Source organism: Halichoerus grypus, chromosome 3, assembly GCF_964656455.1.
Source record: "Halichoerus grypus chromosome 3, mHalGry1.hap1.1, whole genome shotgun sequence".
Taxonomy (NCBI): Eukaryota; Metazoa; Chordata; class Mammalia; order Carnivora; family Phocidae; genus Halichoerus; species Halichoerus grypus.
This window is the reverse complement of record NC_135714.1, coordinates 155,236,251-155,253,779: the sequence shown is the minus strand read 5'-3', so window position 1 is coordinate 155,253,779 and position 17,529 is coordinate 155,236,251. Positions and strand designations below refer to the sequence as shown.

Below are 17,529 nucleotides of genomic sequence, written 5' to 3'. Positions count from 1 at the left end.
TAATTTTAAATTATAAATTAGATCACATCTCGCTTAAAACCCTCCAACAGCTTCCTACACCATTTAGAGTAAAAGCCAAAGGTTTTACAATGGCCTAAGAGGTCTTATATAAACTGCTCTGTCCTCCACCCCACCCCACCCCATCACTTCTCTATTACACATCCCTCACTAAGTGCTCCATCGATGCTCCTTACTTTCCGTGAACAACCAGGCATCCTCTCACCCCAGGACCTTTGCACTAACCATTCCTTTTACCTGAAATACTCTTCCCCCTGATATCTGCATATCAAACATTAACTCAAATATCACATTCTCAATAAGGCCTACCCTAACCTCATTTTAAAATTTACCACTGTACTACTCACCTCACTTGTTCTCTTCTGTGAGGCAAAAGAGTGATAGTGATAAAGTGGATGACAGTGACTTCAGATAAGGAAGAGTGGGAAATGAGCAGATTGGAGTAAAAATCGAGTTCTGTTTTGGACATGTTGTATGAGATGCCCGAATCTAGACACCCAGATCTAACCAGATGTCAAATGGGGAAGAAATTGGAGCTGTCCTATAAAAATGGGAGCAGATAGATGGTGTTTGAAGTTTTGATACTCTGGGGATCACCTTGGGAGAGACAAGGATGAGAAGTGAAGTCTGTGGTACACCAATATGTTGAAGTGAGATAGAGGAGTAGTCCACCAAAAGAGATGAGAAAAAATAGAAGAAAAACCAGGAGTGTGGAGGGTCCTATCATGAAAGACTTTCAAGGAAGCTAGCATGTCCATTGGTACCAGGATGACAATAAGGACAGACAAATACTCCTGAATTTGGTCTGATGGGAAGTCACAAAACTTGACCAGGACGGTTTCGGTGTTATGGTGGGTTCAAAGACTTGGGGTTGCCTCAATTCTAGTGGGAAGAAAGGGACTGGAAACAGCACCTATTCCTGTCTTTTTGTTAATGAGTGCAGTTCTAAATTTCTGGCCCATGAACAAAGATCACGGGTGGGTTTCAGGAAGACGTTTTCCCAAGTCCTGCCTCCAAACTGCAAAACTTCATGCGTGTGCTAGTTTTTCTGGAGAGATCTCCAAAGCTTTCATGATGTTTATCGATAATTTGTGCCATTCATCTGAGACTAAGGTGATTAATTGGCGTCGAAGCCTGCACTTCAGATTGTTACTCGATTCCTGCATGGTTTCTTCCAGGTTTAGTATTACACTAGGTGGCTCGTCCTCAGACTATCTCCCACTCGGGCGCGCCCTGGTCTCCTTATTTAGAGAGCACCCACATCGACACTCCCATTTAGGCTTGCTAGCGTAGCCCCTATTCATAGACATTGTTCGGTCGCTCTACTATCCAGGTCGAGCTTTCTAACGCCCAACCTGTCCTTTGCCTTCAGACAATCCCATCCTACAACCCTTAAACCCCAGGAAGGAACATCCTCTGCGGCCCATTTTCCCCGCCTCCTGCAGCTTCCCGAGTCGCCGCTGGGGAGCGGGTCAGGCCTCTGCGCTCGCCGTCTTCTGGGAACAGCTTTACGATACGTTGACCGTCATTTTACGACACGCTGGGGTTGCTTTGTGGCTGTCAACTTTCCCCGAGGTCCAAGTTGGTAGCTACCTTGTGTGTGGTAGCAGATACTACGGCCGCGGAGAAATGAAGCAGAAGCGGAAAGGTACGGAAGGGAGGGAGAGGAAGACGGGGCAAGCGGGGTGATAGGGAAGGGGCGAACACCTGGGCGGTGAGGTGCTGAACGCAGTTTTTCCCGCGGGACTCCTCTGCCTGAGCCAGTCGCCCTGCCACCCTAGGGTCAGTCTGTGTGTCGGCTCCAGCCCCTTGCCTTCTCGTTTTACCTGTTGTGCTTTTTAAACCAGCCTACCCTTTTCCTTTTTGGCAGTCACTTGATGTCTTTTGTGTAGATGGCAGGAAAAGCTTTGTTCCAAGGTATGCTGTCCAAGGAGTTAATGTGGTCGGTCGATTCACAGTGCTCTCGGGTCTCTTAATTTGCTAAAATTTGTTTTATGGTACATTTCACCTTTTTTTTTTTTTTGAGATTTTCCTTTAAGATCTGGGTTTAAAAAAAAGAAAAACTCTGAGTTCTTGGTTTTCTGTGCGACAGTTGTGTAGTTATTTTCGTTTATACTACCTCCTGAATTAGCATGGTGCAGTTCCATCTTTTGTTTTCAACAGGATGGAGTCAGATTTGTAAGTATTTTCTCACAAGTTCTAAACTTATTTCTGTACACTCATGTGAGCAGTCGGTCTAATCATGATTGATGGCTATGATAATAATAGCTACTATTTATTGAGCCTTTGCTAATAATTTTGAAATGGATATCATTTCCACTGTGATGGAAAGTGGAATCTTTCCCGCGGGAGATTCAAAGAGTTAAGTAACTTACCCAGCCCAAAATTATACGTAGGAAGTGGAACTGATGCAGGCTGTCTGTGTGCACCCAAAAAACCACAATTTTTTTCTTTTAAATCTGTCTTTAATCACTATGCCTCTGGGCATCCACTACCATTTCCTAGAACAACAGCTCCAAATGTCCAGGTTACTTTCAGTTGTCTTGTGGCATCACACTACATGCCCCCAGTTAGTCATCTTCTCCTGCATTGCTCTTCCTCAGACTATCAGGCCAGACAGCTTCCCACTCTTCACTTCATCTATCACTAAGCCCTGCCTCTTGAAATAGTTTATTACTCATCATTTTGGCCATCATCCTCTTAATCCACCTCCATCAATAACTAATATTTGAATACTACTTTGGCTTTCCTATACGTTATTTGAATTGATTCTTAGAATAGTCTTGTCAAATGTGTATGTTTTATCCCAATTTGGCAGGCAGGGAAATGGGAATACAGAAGTCTTTGATCTTCCCATTATCACACAGCCAGTAGGGGTTGGGAGCTAGGGATGGGAGCCTAATATCCAAGATTTTTACTTTTAAATCTTGTGGGGGTTTTACATTATTGGCTTTCAAGAGCCTTTTATTTAGTATCAAATTCTATGTATTCTTTTTACCTTCTGAATCATTTTTGTATCATTTTCTTATGTCCTTTTTTTAAAACACTACTTTCATCTTTTTACTCCCAAACTTGAGAATATTATTATTCTCCACTCCATTTAAATGCCTTTGCCTAGTAGTCAGTGTATCCTATAATCTGTTTTTTTATTGAACCTTGTTAGGCAACACTCCTTTACACAAAGATAGATAATTCCTATACCTGACATTGTTCCTTCTGGATTGTCCTCTGTTTCACTTGTCCACTCCTTTCCTTTCTTTAAAGTCCCCTCTGCCGTTTCCTCCATGAAGCCTTTTCTTACTAATTTGCTTCTCTAGTTAATTTTTTTATACTCAAGAGCTGTATATGTGGTTTTCAAATCTTTATCTGTTTTTATTATCACCTGAATCCTCTTCTCCTCTCCAGATTATTACATAGAGCTTCAATATATTACAGATGCAAAAGCCAAGCTGCTTTGGTTTAATGAAGAAAGAGACCCTCCTTTCCCTTCCTCTCCTCCCTCTCCCTCTTCTTCCAGCACCACCACCAACCCTACCTCTGTTACATGGTCCTTGAACCGCCTTTTTGGAACTCTGAATTACGTGGTTTCGAAAGCATTTAGCTTTTGATTATAGATGGACTTTTTTCCCTCAACATCGTGTGTGTTAACTTTGCTTCATTAAGTTAGAGGCAGCTTAGTACAGAGAAAAAAGCATGGAACTTGTGGAGAAAACACCTGGATTTGAGTTGTAACTATTCCATTTACAATGGCATCTTAACTTCCCTTAATTTTTAACACCTGTAAAAGGGGCTAACACCATCTACCTTACAGTGTTGTGAGGTTTCAAATGAGGTACATAAAGGGGCTCCATTACTGCCAGGGCTTTCTCATCTATTCTTCTCCCTGATGACTCCATTGTCTCTGCGCACTAGCGTTCTCTACAGGCTGGAAGTATGCTTGGTGGCAGTTCCCAAGCCATATCACTGGTGGGAGAGTGGCATTTTTTGCCTTGAGGAAAGAGCTCAGATTGGCCTGACTTGGGTAGGTGCCTGACCTTGAACCGATCTATTGTAATTGGGATGGAGTCATGTAAGAACCTGTCAGCTTCTGCTTGTCATGTCAGCCTCAGTTGCCAGAAGGTCATGATGGTGGACAGACTATCTCTTAGATCCCTAGGCAAGTATAGAACCAACATTCTTTGTATTACGAAGGAGCATTGCATTGCTTTGTAATATTACGTCTGTGGATACCTGGATTTGAGTTTCAACTTTACTCCTTGGTGGCATTTTTGTGGGACAAGCAAATATTCCTATTCTATCTACTGCATTCTGAGAGATGAAATAATGCATCTAAATATCATAATTCTGGAGATAAAGGGAAGCTATTTTAACCACTTTGATGCTTTCTTGTGCAATTAGGTTCTTTCTCCTCATGTTTGTCTCTATTCTTTCCTGTATCTATCATTCTTACAATGTTTGTACTTCTAAAGTGAATTCTCCCCATATATAGATGAAGCAGGTTTGTTTTAATTAAGGATACAAAAGGTATGCTCAAACTGTAAACAGTGGAAGTTTGGTGTCTTGTAAACTTGAGCTGTTCATCTGAGATAGTTGGAATAATTTTGGAAGAAAAAAATAAATACAAAAAACTTTACCGGGTTATATGGTTTTTTACATTGTTAAATATTATTTTTCCAGGAGATCTCAGCCCTGCTGAGCTGATGATGCTGACTATAGGAGATGTTATTAAACAACTAATTGAAGCCCACGAACAGGGGAAAGACATTGATCTGAATAAGTAAGTTGATTTATAAAACAAAGAAGGCAGTCTTGTTCTTAGGTGGTAGATCTTTTTATTGAAATTATCAATTGAAATTATCAAATATGACTTGTTTCCTATCTCACGTTTTATATTTTAATTGAGAACTTAGCTTTCTGCTCTGCCCTGTCACTCATTTATGGCAAAATTCTATCACAGCCTAAGAATACTAATAGCTTCTAATATTTATTGGGTGCTTACTATGTCCCAATCACTGTTAGTAGTGCATTGTATTAGTTCAGTTGGTCCTCTCAAAAACTGTGTGAGTTAGGTTCTTATATCACCCTCATTTGACAGTTGGGTATGAGACAGGAATATTAGATAATTTGTCTAAAAGTAAAGAACTAGTAATTGGCAGAACTGGGATTTGGAATTAGATCATCTGTCTCAGAGCCCCGTTATCTTCTTTGCTGCATCACTTCACATCCTTGTTCCCTTCCTCCTGTCTCAGGAAGCAGTAGCTCTTTTAGGAAAACCCTGCGTTTGGGGTCTTTGATCTAATCCAACCCTTTCCTACTTTATAGCTTTTTGACCTGTTCATCTGTTTCCTTTCCACAGTCATGTTCAGTTTTGACTTTGCTACATCCTCAGTTAAGAGTAGTCTTTCATCTCTGCATCTTTTTTTTCCATTAGATATTCACTAAGTAGATCTGCTCTAATGAAAAGATTTTCTCCCCACACCCAGTAGGTCATCAGTGATTTAAATCACCACAGCATGGCCTTTTTAAGACTGTTTCTTGTGCTTGAGATACTACAGTGTTTTATCACTTCCTTGGAATATTGTGCTTAATAAACTTTTGCTAAAGGAATAAATAAGTTACTTAACTATCCTTTCTTGACTGTGGAGTTATATTTTACTGATTTTTCTATCCTGTCTTTAGAAGTTGCTTTTCTGTCATTGTTGGCTATACTGCTAATTATACAAAAGTCTTTTATTTCTAGTGAACATTTCTTCTTCTTGTATTTTTTGTCAGTCTCTTTAATTTAGCACATCTAAAGTTTACGCTAACATCTTCCTGAAAACAAGCCTCTATGCAGATGTCCTCTTTGCTTAATTGTATTAACCTTCACCCAGGCTTGAAACTCTAGGGGGGCCTCGGTGGCTCAGATGGTTAAGCGTCTGCCTTCGGCTCAGGTCATGATCCCAGGGTCCTGGGATGGAGTTCCTCATCGGGCTCCCTGCTAGGCGGGGAGCCTGCTTCTCCCTCTGCCTCTCTCTCTCTCTCTCTCTGACTTTCATGAATAAATAAATAAAACATTAAAAAAAAAAGAAACTCTAGTGTCCTCTTCATTAGTTCCAGTTAATATTTAAATTTTGCCTACTCTCTCTTCATTATGACTCTCACTTTCATTTCCACTACTAACTCCCTAATTCATCCCTTTTTGAACTTAATTCTAGACTACTGCAGTAGCTTATGCTTTCAGTCTATATCTCCTGCTGGGTTAATTGTTCCTTGTTCTCATCTTTTATCATGTCATTTCCCTGTACAGGAATTTTCAGTATGTCCCCAACATTTATGAAATTAAATGCAAATTCCTCAGCCCATTATGTAAGGCCTCTTGGTTTGGCTTCAACTTGCCCAACTTTTTAAATTTCTGTACCTTTACATTGAAAGTGTCCTGCTTTATATTAAGTCTACCCATATATCTTAAAATATGTGCATTCCTGTTTTTGTGTCTTCACATAAGCCAGCCTATTTGTTCTCAGTGGCATCTCCATGTCTTCACTGCCTGCCTGAAGCCAACTCTTTTCTGTGCCTATTTTCCATGACTGTCTCCCCAGCACCCATTGAGTTCCTCTCTTGAACTCTGGACACATTCATTATTGTATGTGTGTTTTATCACATATATTTTTATCACTTACACATTTATTTTTGTGAATGCCTATCTGAAAACATAGCAACATACAAACATAGAGCATGAAACAACTATGCCTTATACCTTCTGGCATACCAAGTACTTGTACTCTTTACAAATCAGGTACTGAGTTAATATTTTTTGAAAATGATGCAGGGGCGCCTGGGTGGCTCAGTCGTTAAGCGTCTGCCTTCAGGTCAGGTCATGGTCCCTGGGTCCTGGGATCAAGCCCCGCATCGGGCTCCCTGCTCAGCGGGAAGCCTGCTTCTCCCTCTCCCACCCCCCCCCCCACTTGTGTTCCCTCTCTCGCTGTGTCTCTCTCTGTCAAATAAATAAATAAAATATTTAAAATTTAAAAAAAATGATGCAAATACGTCACAATATTTTTAGATGGATTAAAATGAGAAATTAAGGTGACTGTTAGGGTTTGCTAGCACCAAGAAACAAGAAACCAGTAAAATTATAGAGAAAAGCAAGGAATATTAGTTGGGTTGAAGGTTATTTCTAGGGATTGGGGATAAAGTTATAATCAGGAAAGGGTAAATGGGTTTTCTGAAGTGCTGATCATATTGTATTCCTTGGAGTGTAGGTAACACAAGTGTTTGCTTCATAAATTTTAAAGTATGTTTATATGTTTTATGTTCTGTTTTTTATGTATATATTATTTTATGTTAGAAAAAGTTTTAAAACACTTTAAAAATATATATACCTTATTTACTATTTGGTTCTGTACACCTTTCCTTCAAATTGTTTTTTGTTTGTTTGTCTGGTCTAAGACCATAGCTCACAACCAGGCATGATACCCCCCACCCACCCACCCAGGAGACATTTTTACTTGTTAACAATGGGAAGTGGGGTGCTGGTGGGTAGAGGCCGATGAAGCTGCTAAACATCCTACAGTGTAATAAACAGTCCCTTACAACAGAATTAATCCCAGATGCTATAGTGTTGAGGTTGAGAAAAGGGTAGAACGCTGTGAAGCTAGAGCAGTTTGTTAAATGAGACCTACCTTGTGTCACTGTCCTGGGACCTTCCCTGTAGTCATCTTGTTTTCTTTCTGGTACTCCGGAGTAAGAAGAAGTCATTGATATGTTTTCCTGATTTTCTTCTATTTTTCTGATACTCACAAATTTTAAAGCCACTGTTGTCACTGGGTGAAAAGATAGGGGAGTGACAGGAGTTGATGATGTTATTTGTAGGCCATTCTTTTGGTAGTATGCCTTGAAATATTATGATCTTGATAATGCTAGATGCTTTACTTCCAGGGTGAAAACCAGGACAGCTGCCAAATATGGCCTTTCAGCACAGCCCCGCCTGGTGGATATCATCGCTGCGGTCCCACCTCAGTATCGAAAGGTCTTAGTCCCCAAATTAAAGGCAAAACCCATCAGAACTGCCAGTGGGGTGAGTAATTTGATTCATGAAATATTGATTCCATATCTATTCTGCCAGAAATCCTTGCCTCCATGTAACACCCAGGTAGTGAGGTGGAAAAGGGGGATTCAGTTTAATAAAATCCATATATTATGATATGGGTTGCAGTAGAGACATGTGCAGAATGTTGAAAAACACTCACTATGCTTAAAGGAGTAGATTATGTTTTAATGTCCTTAAAAGTATAAATTGAGGCTTCGTGACTATCTCCATGTTATAAATATTGTTGGCCATTTTAAGGTCATGGCTTTCAATACAATTGATACTTATAAAAGGTACTTTTACTTTTAAAAGATTTTGTTTATTTGAGAGAGACAGAGAGCGCATGAGTAAGGGAAGAGGCAGAGGGAGGAGGAGAGAATCTCAGGCAGACTCTGTGCTGAGTGCAGAGCCCGAGGCTGGGCCCAATCTCATGACCCCAAGATCATGACCTGAGCTGAAATCACGAGTAGGACGCTCAACCCAGGCGCCCCTTGTACTTTTAAAAGGTAGTTAATGGTACAAAGGCATTCTGTATGTGGTTTTTGGGAAGCGACTGACGTAATGGGAAGCACTGTGGAAGTCCAGAGGACAAAGATGTCCCTGCAGTAAAAGAGACTAGGGAAAGCCCTAGAGAAAGCATGGCACTTGCTTGACATATAAATGGTGCCCATATAAGCAGAGAAGAGCAGACTTGAAGAATAATGGGAGCAAGGACACAAGGAACTAAGGCACAGAAGTAGAGGTATTATAAGAGGTAAGATGTGTGTAGGGTACAGTGAGTACCTCACACTGACTGGAGTTGATACTCCATTTGAGAAAGCAGCAGGACATTAGGTTAAAGAGTTAATTTGGGATCAGCTTGTAAAAGATCTTAAATGTCTGCAAAGAAGCTGGGTAATAGGAAACTGTTAAAGATATTAGAGGAGAGTGATGTGAACAAACCAGATTTTCAGAAAATTAATTTGGATACAAGATGTAGAGTAGCTTGGAACCAAAAAGACCAGTTAGCATACTCTTGGCTTGATCTAGGTGTAAAATATATTAAGAACTGGAATTAGGGTAGGGGCTTTAGGATATAAAGGATGAGTGTGAAAGATAGGATTTGGACCCTCTTAAAACATGATACCCAGAATTGAATTGTGTGTTTCTGATATGATCATAGAAATTCAATCTCTTATTTGGTTGGGAGTATAAAACTTGGTAATTACAGTTTATGTTGACTTGTTTAGTGGCCATATCTCCTGGATCATACTGCATTTGTAACTAATTAAACCCTAAAACTTTTATACACAATGAATCACTAATTCTGGTCTCTTCTCTCTGTACTTAAGAGTTTTTGTTTTATTTATTTGTACCTAGTGTAAAGGGTTCTTTAAGAGAAATTAATACAGTTGAACAACATGGGTTTGAACTGCATGGGTCCACTTACAGGCAGATTTTTTCCCATAAGTACAGTACTATAGATGTATTTTCTTTATGGTTGTCCTGATACTTCTTTTTGTCTAGATTACTTTATTGTAAGAATACAGTATACAATACCTATAGCATACAAAATATGTATTAATTGATGGTTTCTGTTACCAGTAAGGCTTCTGATCAACAGTAGACTATGAAAATAATTAAGTTTCTGGGGAGTCAAAAGTTATATGCAGTTACTCAACTGAGTTGAGGGGTTGTCACCCCTAACCCATGCTTTGTTCAAAGGTCAGCCATAGTTTCAAACCCCTCACCTCCCATTTTTCCCCTCAGGGCAAGCACTTTTAACTCTTAGCTGATTTCTTGGCATTTGCTTCTATATCCCCAAATAACACACTCTATAGATAAGTCTTGAATTTTTAGTTTTGAGCATTATGTATGAGCTTGCTGCTATGGAAGACAAAGACTTATCAACCTTTCCTTAACCTGGCTAATAAGCCTGGCTTCCATGACACCATTCTCTCTCCTCCTCCTCCTACCTCTAGTTACTTCTTTTCTTTCTTTGAGGTCTGTTCTTGTTCTGCTTGCCTCTAAAAATTGATGTTTTCTGTTGTCCTGGGTCCACTGTTCTTAGTACTATACATGCCTTCTTTGGTGATCTCATCTGTTGACATTTCTAAGTATTGTTATATGCTGACTTCCAGCTCTGACCACTCCTCAAGCTTCAGGCTTTTGTCAAAGTGCCTGTTAAACATCTCTCCTTTGACTGCCTATATACCCTCAAGTATAATATAACCAAAACTAACCTCAAACTTGCTCATTCATCTTTCTTCTCCATCCTAGTTCATGGTGCCTCTATCCACTCAGTTTCCAAAAGATGTGAAATGCATTGTCCATTCCTACCACCACTGGTAGGGATATTCTGGCCTTCATTATTTCTTTTTAGACTATTTCAGTTATTTCCTAACTAGTCTACTTTTTCTTACCTGCACCAAATCCATCTTTGCCAATATCACCAGAGTGAACTATTAAAAATATCAGAAGTACAGGGAGAGGTTGGAAGATGGCAGAGTAGGAGGACCCTAGGCTCACCTCATCCTACAAATACAACTAGATAACTATCAGATCATCCTAAATACCCCAGAAATTGACCTGAAGAATTGCAGAACAAACTACACAACTAAAAGTAGAGAAGAGCCCACACTGAAGAAGGTGGTAAGTGCAGAGATGCAGTTTGGGAGAGAAAGAGATCATGGCCGCTGTGGTGGGGAGAGAGCCACAGTGGCAGAGAAGGGTGAGAGACAGACTAATAACTGTCACACCAGGGAGCCCACAGGGAGAATGAATTCCCATAGCAATTGGCTTGGCAAGTGAGAGGGGCTGAATTTTGGGAGTTTTTGCAACCAGCGGACTTAAAGACTGGAATTTTAAAGGTCAGTGGGCTTGGCTGGGATAGAGCCCAGAGGGCATTGCACTGCTCTTAGAAGCTAGGCAAACAACCCATGACATACAGTGTGGAAACAGCAATCTGAAGAGCACCTGGGGGACACAGTACAGAGGTTATTTGCTCACCTCAGAGCACATCCCAGAGAAGCAGAGTTCAAGGAGAGACCCCTCCAGGAACACAGAATTGACGGGCACCATTTCCCTCACCCATCCCTCAGCGTGAGTACAGGGCCACCTGTGGGAATCAGCGCAGCACCCACACTTGCTACCTAACTTGCTTATACCAAGCCCACTTCAAGTGCCTTTACTCCTGTGGAACTGCCCTTCCCCATCACACTTGCCTCAGTCCCAGGTTGGCGAGTCCCTTCCCCCTGAAGACCGGCCCAAACTCCTGCTTATACTGTGTCTCCTGACTCAGAAGTTTTGTGGAGCCCCTGTTCAGACAGCAGTGGTGACAGGTCTCATTCACAAGCAGACCAGAGCACGCCTGGTTAAAATGCACTACATTCAGGTCAGGGGCCAAGTACTCTCACAAAAGGCAAAGATAGCCTCTGAAGATGACTGGCCTAAAGGATATAACAGCTAGGATAAAAAGCACAGCACATGCAGCACACATTGGTGACATTCCCAGAAGCGCCAGGCCCTGGGGAACTGGGGACAGTACACAGCAGGGCAGTACAGGACTTCTTCATAAGGCCATTACCCTCAAGAACGGGAGATGTAGCTGACTTTCCTAACACAGAGAAACAGAGACAAAATGTGAAGACAGGGAAATTTATTGCAAATGAAAGGAAAGAAAAAACAAAAGAAAAGGAAAGACAAGAAAGGAGGGAGGGAGAAAGAGAGAACAAAAGAGGGAGGGAGGGAGAAAAGAAAGAAAAAGGAAAAAGACAAGACCACAGCCAGAGATCTAAGCAAAGGAGATATAAGTAACATGCCTTATGGGGTACTTAAAGCAATGATCATAAGGATACTCACTGGACTTGAGAAAAGAGTAGAAGACATGAGTAAAGTACTTAATACAGAGATAAGGAATAACATAGCAGAGATAAGGAATAACATAGCAGAGATAAAGGGCTCAATAAATGAAATGAGAAACATACTTGATGGAATGAATAGCAGGATGGAAGAAGCAGAGGAGCGAATTAATGACCTAAAAACAAAGTAATGGAAATAATCAAGCTGAACAAAAGAGAGAAAAAGGAATTATGCAAAATTGGAATTGATATAGGGAACTCAGTGGCTCCATCAAATGTAATAACCTTCATATTATAGGTGTCCCAGAAGAGGAAGAGAAATCAAAGGGGGAGGAGAATTTATTTGAGGAAATAATAGCTGAAAACTTACCTAGTTTAGGGAAGGAAACAGATATTCACATCCAGGAGGCACAGTGAATGCCCAGTAAAAGCAACAAAAGCAGATTCACACCAAGACATAGTGTAATTAAAATGGGAAAAAGTAGTGATTAAAAAAAAACAAAAAACGTATCTTAAAAGCAGCAAGAGCAGACAGTTACATACCAGGGGAAAGCCCCATAAGGTTATCAGCAGAAACCTTGCAAGCCAGAAGAGAGTGGCATGATATATTCAAAGTGCTGAATAGGAAAAATCTTCAGTCAAAAGAATACTCTATCCAGGGGCGCTTGGGTGGCTCAGTCGTTAAGCGTCTGTCTTCGGCTCAGGTCATGATCCCAGGGTTCTGGGATCGAGCCCTGCATCGGGCTCCCTGCTAGTCGGGAGGCCTGCTTCTCCCTCCCCCACTCCCCCTGCTTGTGTTCTTTCTCTCGCTGTGTCTCTCTCTGTCAAATAAATAAATAAAATCTTAAAAAAAAAAAAAAAAAGAATACTCTATCCAGCAAGGCTATCATTTAGAATAGAAGGGGAGATAAAAGAGTTTCCCAGACAGGCGTGCCTGGGTGGCTCAGCTGGTTAAGTGACTGCCTTCGGCTCAGGTCATGATCCTAGAGTCCTAGGATCGAGTCCCGCACCAGGCTCCCAGCTCAGCAGGGAGTCTGCTTCTCCCTCTGACCCTCTCTGCTCTCATGCTCTCTCTCACTCTCTCTCAAATAAATAAATAAAATCTTAAAAAAAAAAAAAAGCTTCCCAGACAAACAAAAACTAAAGGAGTTCATGACCACTAAAACCAGCCCCACAAGAAATATTAAGGAGGACTCTTGAAGTGGAAAGAAGATCAAAAGTGACAGTATGAAGATAGGAAACACAAAAGCAGTAAAAATGAATATTTATGTAAAAGATGAGTTAAGAAACTCACAAAATAAAAGGATATAAAATATAGCACCGTATACCTAAAACATGGGGAGGAGAGGAGTAAAGAATGGGTTCAAACTTAACCATCAACTTAATATAGACTGCTATATGCAGAAGATGTTATATACAAACCTAATGGTAACCACAAATCAAAAACTAATAGATATGCAAAGAATAAAGAGAAAGGAATCCAAATATATCACTAAAGAAAACTAGCAAACCGTGAAAGAGAGAAAGAGAAGAAAGGATCAGAGAAAAATGTCAGGAACAACCACAAAACAAGGAATAAAATGGTAATAAATACATATCTTTCAATAATGACTTTGAATATAAGTGGACTAAATGCTTCAAAAGATATAGGGTGACAATGAATTAAAAAACAAGACCAACCTATATGCTGCTTACAGGAAACTCATTTTAGACCTAATGACACCTGCAGACTGAAAGTGAGGGGATGGAGAAACATCTCTCATGCAAATGTATATCAAAAGAAATCTGGGGTAGTGATACTTATATTGGACAAAATAGATGTTAAAACAAAGACTGTATGTAATAAGAGACAAAGAAGAACACTATATAATAATAAAGGGGACAATCCAACAAGAAGATATAACAATTGTAAATATTTATGCACCCAACATGGGAGCACCCAAATATATTAAACAGTTAATAACAAACATAAAAGATGAATCCATAGTAATACAATAATAGTAGAGGGCTTTACCAGCCCACTAACATTGATGGACAGATCATCCAACCAGAAACAAGGAAACAGTAGCTTTGAATGACACATTGGACTAGATGGATTTAACAGATATTCAGAACATTCCATCCTAAAATAGCAGAATACACATTCTTTTGAAATGTACATGGAGCATTCTCCAGAATAGATCACATATTAGGCCACAAAACAAGCCTCAACAAATTCAAGAAGATTGTAGTCATACCATGCATCTTTTCTGACCATAACACTATGAAACTAGAAATGAACCACAAGAAAAAATATGGAAAGGCTACAAATACATGAAGGCTAAATAACATGCTACTAAACAATGAATGGATCAATCAGGAAATAAAAGAAAAAATTAAAAAGTACATGGACACAAATAAAAATGAAAACACAGCAATCCAAAATCTTGGGATGCACCAAAAGTGGTTCTAAGTGGGAAGTTTATAACTATACAGATCTACCTCAAGAAGCAAGAAAAATCTCAAATTAACAACCTACTTTTACACCTAAAGGAGCTAAAAAAAAGAACAAATGAAACCTAAAAGTAGAAGGAAGGAAATAATAAAGATTAGAGCAGAAATAAATGATGTAAAAACTAAGAAAATAGTAGAACAGATCAGTGAAACCAGGAGCTGGTTCTTTGGAAAAAGATCAATAAAATTGATAAACGGCTAGCCAGACTTATCAAGAAGAAAACAAGAGAAAGGACCCAAAATCACAAATAAGAGAGGAGAAATAACAACCAACACCATAGAAATACAATTATAAGAGAATATTATGAAAAACTGCCAACAAATTAACAGCCCACAAGAAATAAATTCCTAGAAACATGTAAACTACCAAAACTGAAACAGGAAGAAATGAAAAATTTGAAGAGACTGATTACCAGCAAAGAAATTGAATCAGTTATCAAAAAACTCCCAACAAACAAAAACCCAGGACTGGATGGCTTCACGGGCAAATTGTACCAAACATTTAAAGAAGAGTTAATGCTTATTCCTCTCCAACTATTCCAAAAAATAGTAAGGAAAACTTCCAAATTCATTCTATAAGGGCTTCGTTACCCTGATACCAAAACCAGATAAAGATACCACTAAAAAAGAGAACTACAGGCCAATATTCTTGATGAACATAGATGTAAAAATCTTCAACAAAATACTAGCAAACTGAATCCAGCAATACATTAAAAAAAAAAAAAATCATTCCTCACAATTAAGTGGGATTTATTCCTGGATTTCAAGGGTGATTCAGTATTCACAAATCAATCAACACCATACATCACATCAATAAGGGAAAGGAAAAGAACCATATGATCATCCTAATAGACTAGGAAAAAGCATTTGACAAAATACAACATACATTCATGATAAAAACCCTTAACAAAGTAGGTTTAGAGGGAACATACTTCAACATAAACATACCTCAACATAATACCATATATGAAAAACCCACACCTAACATCATCCTTAAGGGGGGAAAACTCAGAGCTTTTCCCTAAGGTCAGGAACAAAGATAAGAATGTCCTGTTTCACCACTTCTATGCAGCAGAGTACAGGAAGGCCTAGCAGCAGCAATCATACAACAAAAAGAAATAAAAATCATCCAAATTAGTAAGGAAGAAGTAAAACTTTCACTATTTACAGATGACATGATACTGCATGTAGAAAACTCAAAAGACCACCAAAAACCTGCTAGAGCTGATACATGATTTCAGTAAAGTGGCAGGATACAAAATCAATGTAGAGAAATCTGTTGCAGTTTTATTTTTTTTATTTTTTAATTTTTTTAAGATTTTATTTATTTATTTGACAGAGAGAGCACAAGCAGGGGGAGCAGCAGGCAGAGGGAGAGGTAGAAGCAGGCTCCCCACGGAGCAGGGAGCCCGACGCAGGGCTCAATCCCAGGACCCTGGGATCACAACCTGAGCTGAAAGCATATGCTTAACTGACTGAGCCACCCAGCTGCCCCCTGTTGCATTTTTATACACCAATAATGAAACATCAGAAAGCGAAATTAAGGGGTGCCTGGGTGGCTGTCAGTTAAGCATCTGACTCTTGATTTCAGCTCAGGTCATGATCTCAGGGTAATGAGATCGAGCCCCATGTCAGACTCTGTGCTCAGCATGGAGTCTGAGATTTTCTCTCTCCCTCTCCCTCTGCCCATCCCCCCCGTTCATTCTCTCTCTCTAAAATAAAATCTTAAGAAAATGAAATTAAGAAAACAATCCCATCTACAATGACACCAAAAATAATAAGATACCCAGGAATAAACCTAACCAAAGAGGTGAAAGACCTGTACTCTGAAAACTATAAAATTAGTTTGAAAGAAATTGAAGAGGACACAAAGAAATGTAAAGACATCCCATGCGTAGATTAGAAGAACAAATATTGTTAAAATCTCCATCCTACCCAAAACAATCTACACATTTAATGCAATCCCTATCAAAATACCAATAGCATTTTTCTTAGGACTAGAACAAGCAATCCTAAAATTCATATGGAATCACTAAAGACTCCAAATAACCAAAGCAATCCTGGAAAAAAAAAAAAAAAAAAGGCAAAGCTGGAGGGATCACTGTTCCAGACTTCAGGTTCTTTTACAAAGCTATAGTAATCAAAACAGCATGATACTGGCACAAAAATAGACACACAGATCAGTGGAACAGAATGGAAAGCCCAGAAATAAACTTATAACTGTATGGTCAATTAATGTTTGACAAAGCAGGAAAGAATATCCACTGGGGAAAAAGTCTCTTCAACAAATGGTATTGGGAAAACTGGACAGCAACATGCAAAAGAAAGAAACTGGACCACTTTCTTACACCATACACAAAAATAAATTCAAAATGGATTAAAGACCTAAATGTGAGACCTGAAACCATAAAAATCCCAGAAGAGAGCAGCCTGTATCTTCTTTGACATCAGCCAAAGCAGCTTTTTTCTAGGTATGTCTCCTGAGGCAAGGGAAACAAAAGCAAAAATAAACTATTGTGGCTACATCAAAATAAAAAGCTTCTGCACATCAAAGGAAACAAGAAAACTAAAAGGCAACGTATGGAATGGGAGAAGATATTTGCAAATGACATATCTGATAAAGGGTTAGTATCCAAAATATATAAAGAACTGATTCAACTCAACATCCATCCAATTAAAAAATGGGCAGAAGACATGAACATTTCTTCAGAGAAGACATCCAGATGGCCAAAAGACATGAAAAGATGCTCATCATGACTTACCATCAGAGATAAGCAAATCAAAACCACAATGATTTATCTTCTCACACTTATCAGAATGGCTAAAAGCAACAACAGAAGATACTGTTTTGACAAGACTGTAGAGAAAAAGGAACCCTTTTGTACTGCTGGTGGGAATGCAAACTGGTGCAGCCACTGTGGAAAATAGTATGGAGGTTCCTCAGAAATTTAAAAATAGAACTACCCTGCAAGCCAGCAATCACACTACTGGGTATTTACCCAAAGAATACAAAAACACTAATTCAGAGGGGTACATGTACCCCTATATTTATAGCAGAATTATTTACAATAGCCAAATTATGGCAGCAGCCCAAGTGTCCATCAATTC

At 39.4% G+C, this 17,529-nt stretch overlaps 1 protein-coding gene across 2 annotated transcripts in view; it reads left to right on the top strand.

Moving 5' to 3' along the window:
* The first annotated feature begins 1,545 nt into the window (after positions 1 to 1,545).
* Positions 1,546 to 17,529, top strand: part of ELP3 (elongator acetyltransferase complex subunit 3) — a 100,483-nt gene continuing 84,499 nt past the window's right edge. Inside the window, exons 1-3 of one of the 2 annotated variants that reach the window (XM_036100828.2) lie at positions 1,552 to 1,666; positions 4,696 to 4,795; positions 7,939 to 8,077. In XM_036100828.2, the coding sequence (XP_035956721.1) occupies positions 1,648 to 1,666; positions 4,696 to 4,795; positions 7,939 to 8,077 (258 nt within the window). In that variant the 5' untranslated portion in view covers positions 1,552 to 1,647. Of the gene's footprint in view, positions 1,667 to 4,695; positions 4,796 to 7,938; positions 8,078 to 17,529 lie in introns of both variants that reach the window. The other variant, XM_036100829.2, reaches the window with a different exon arrangement.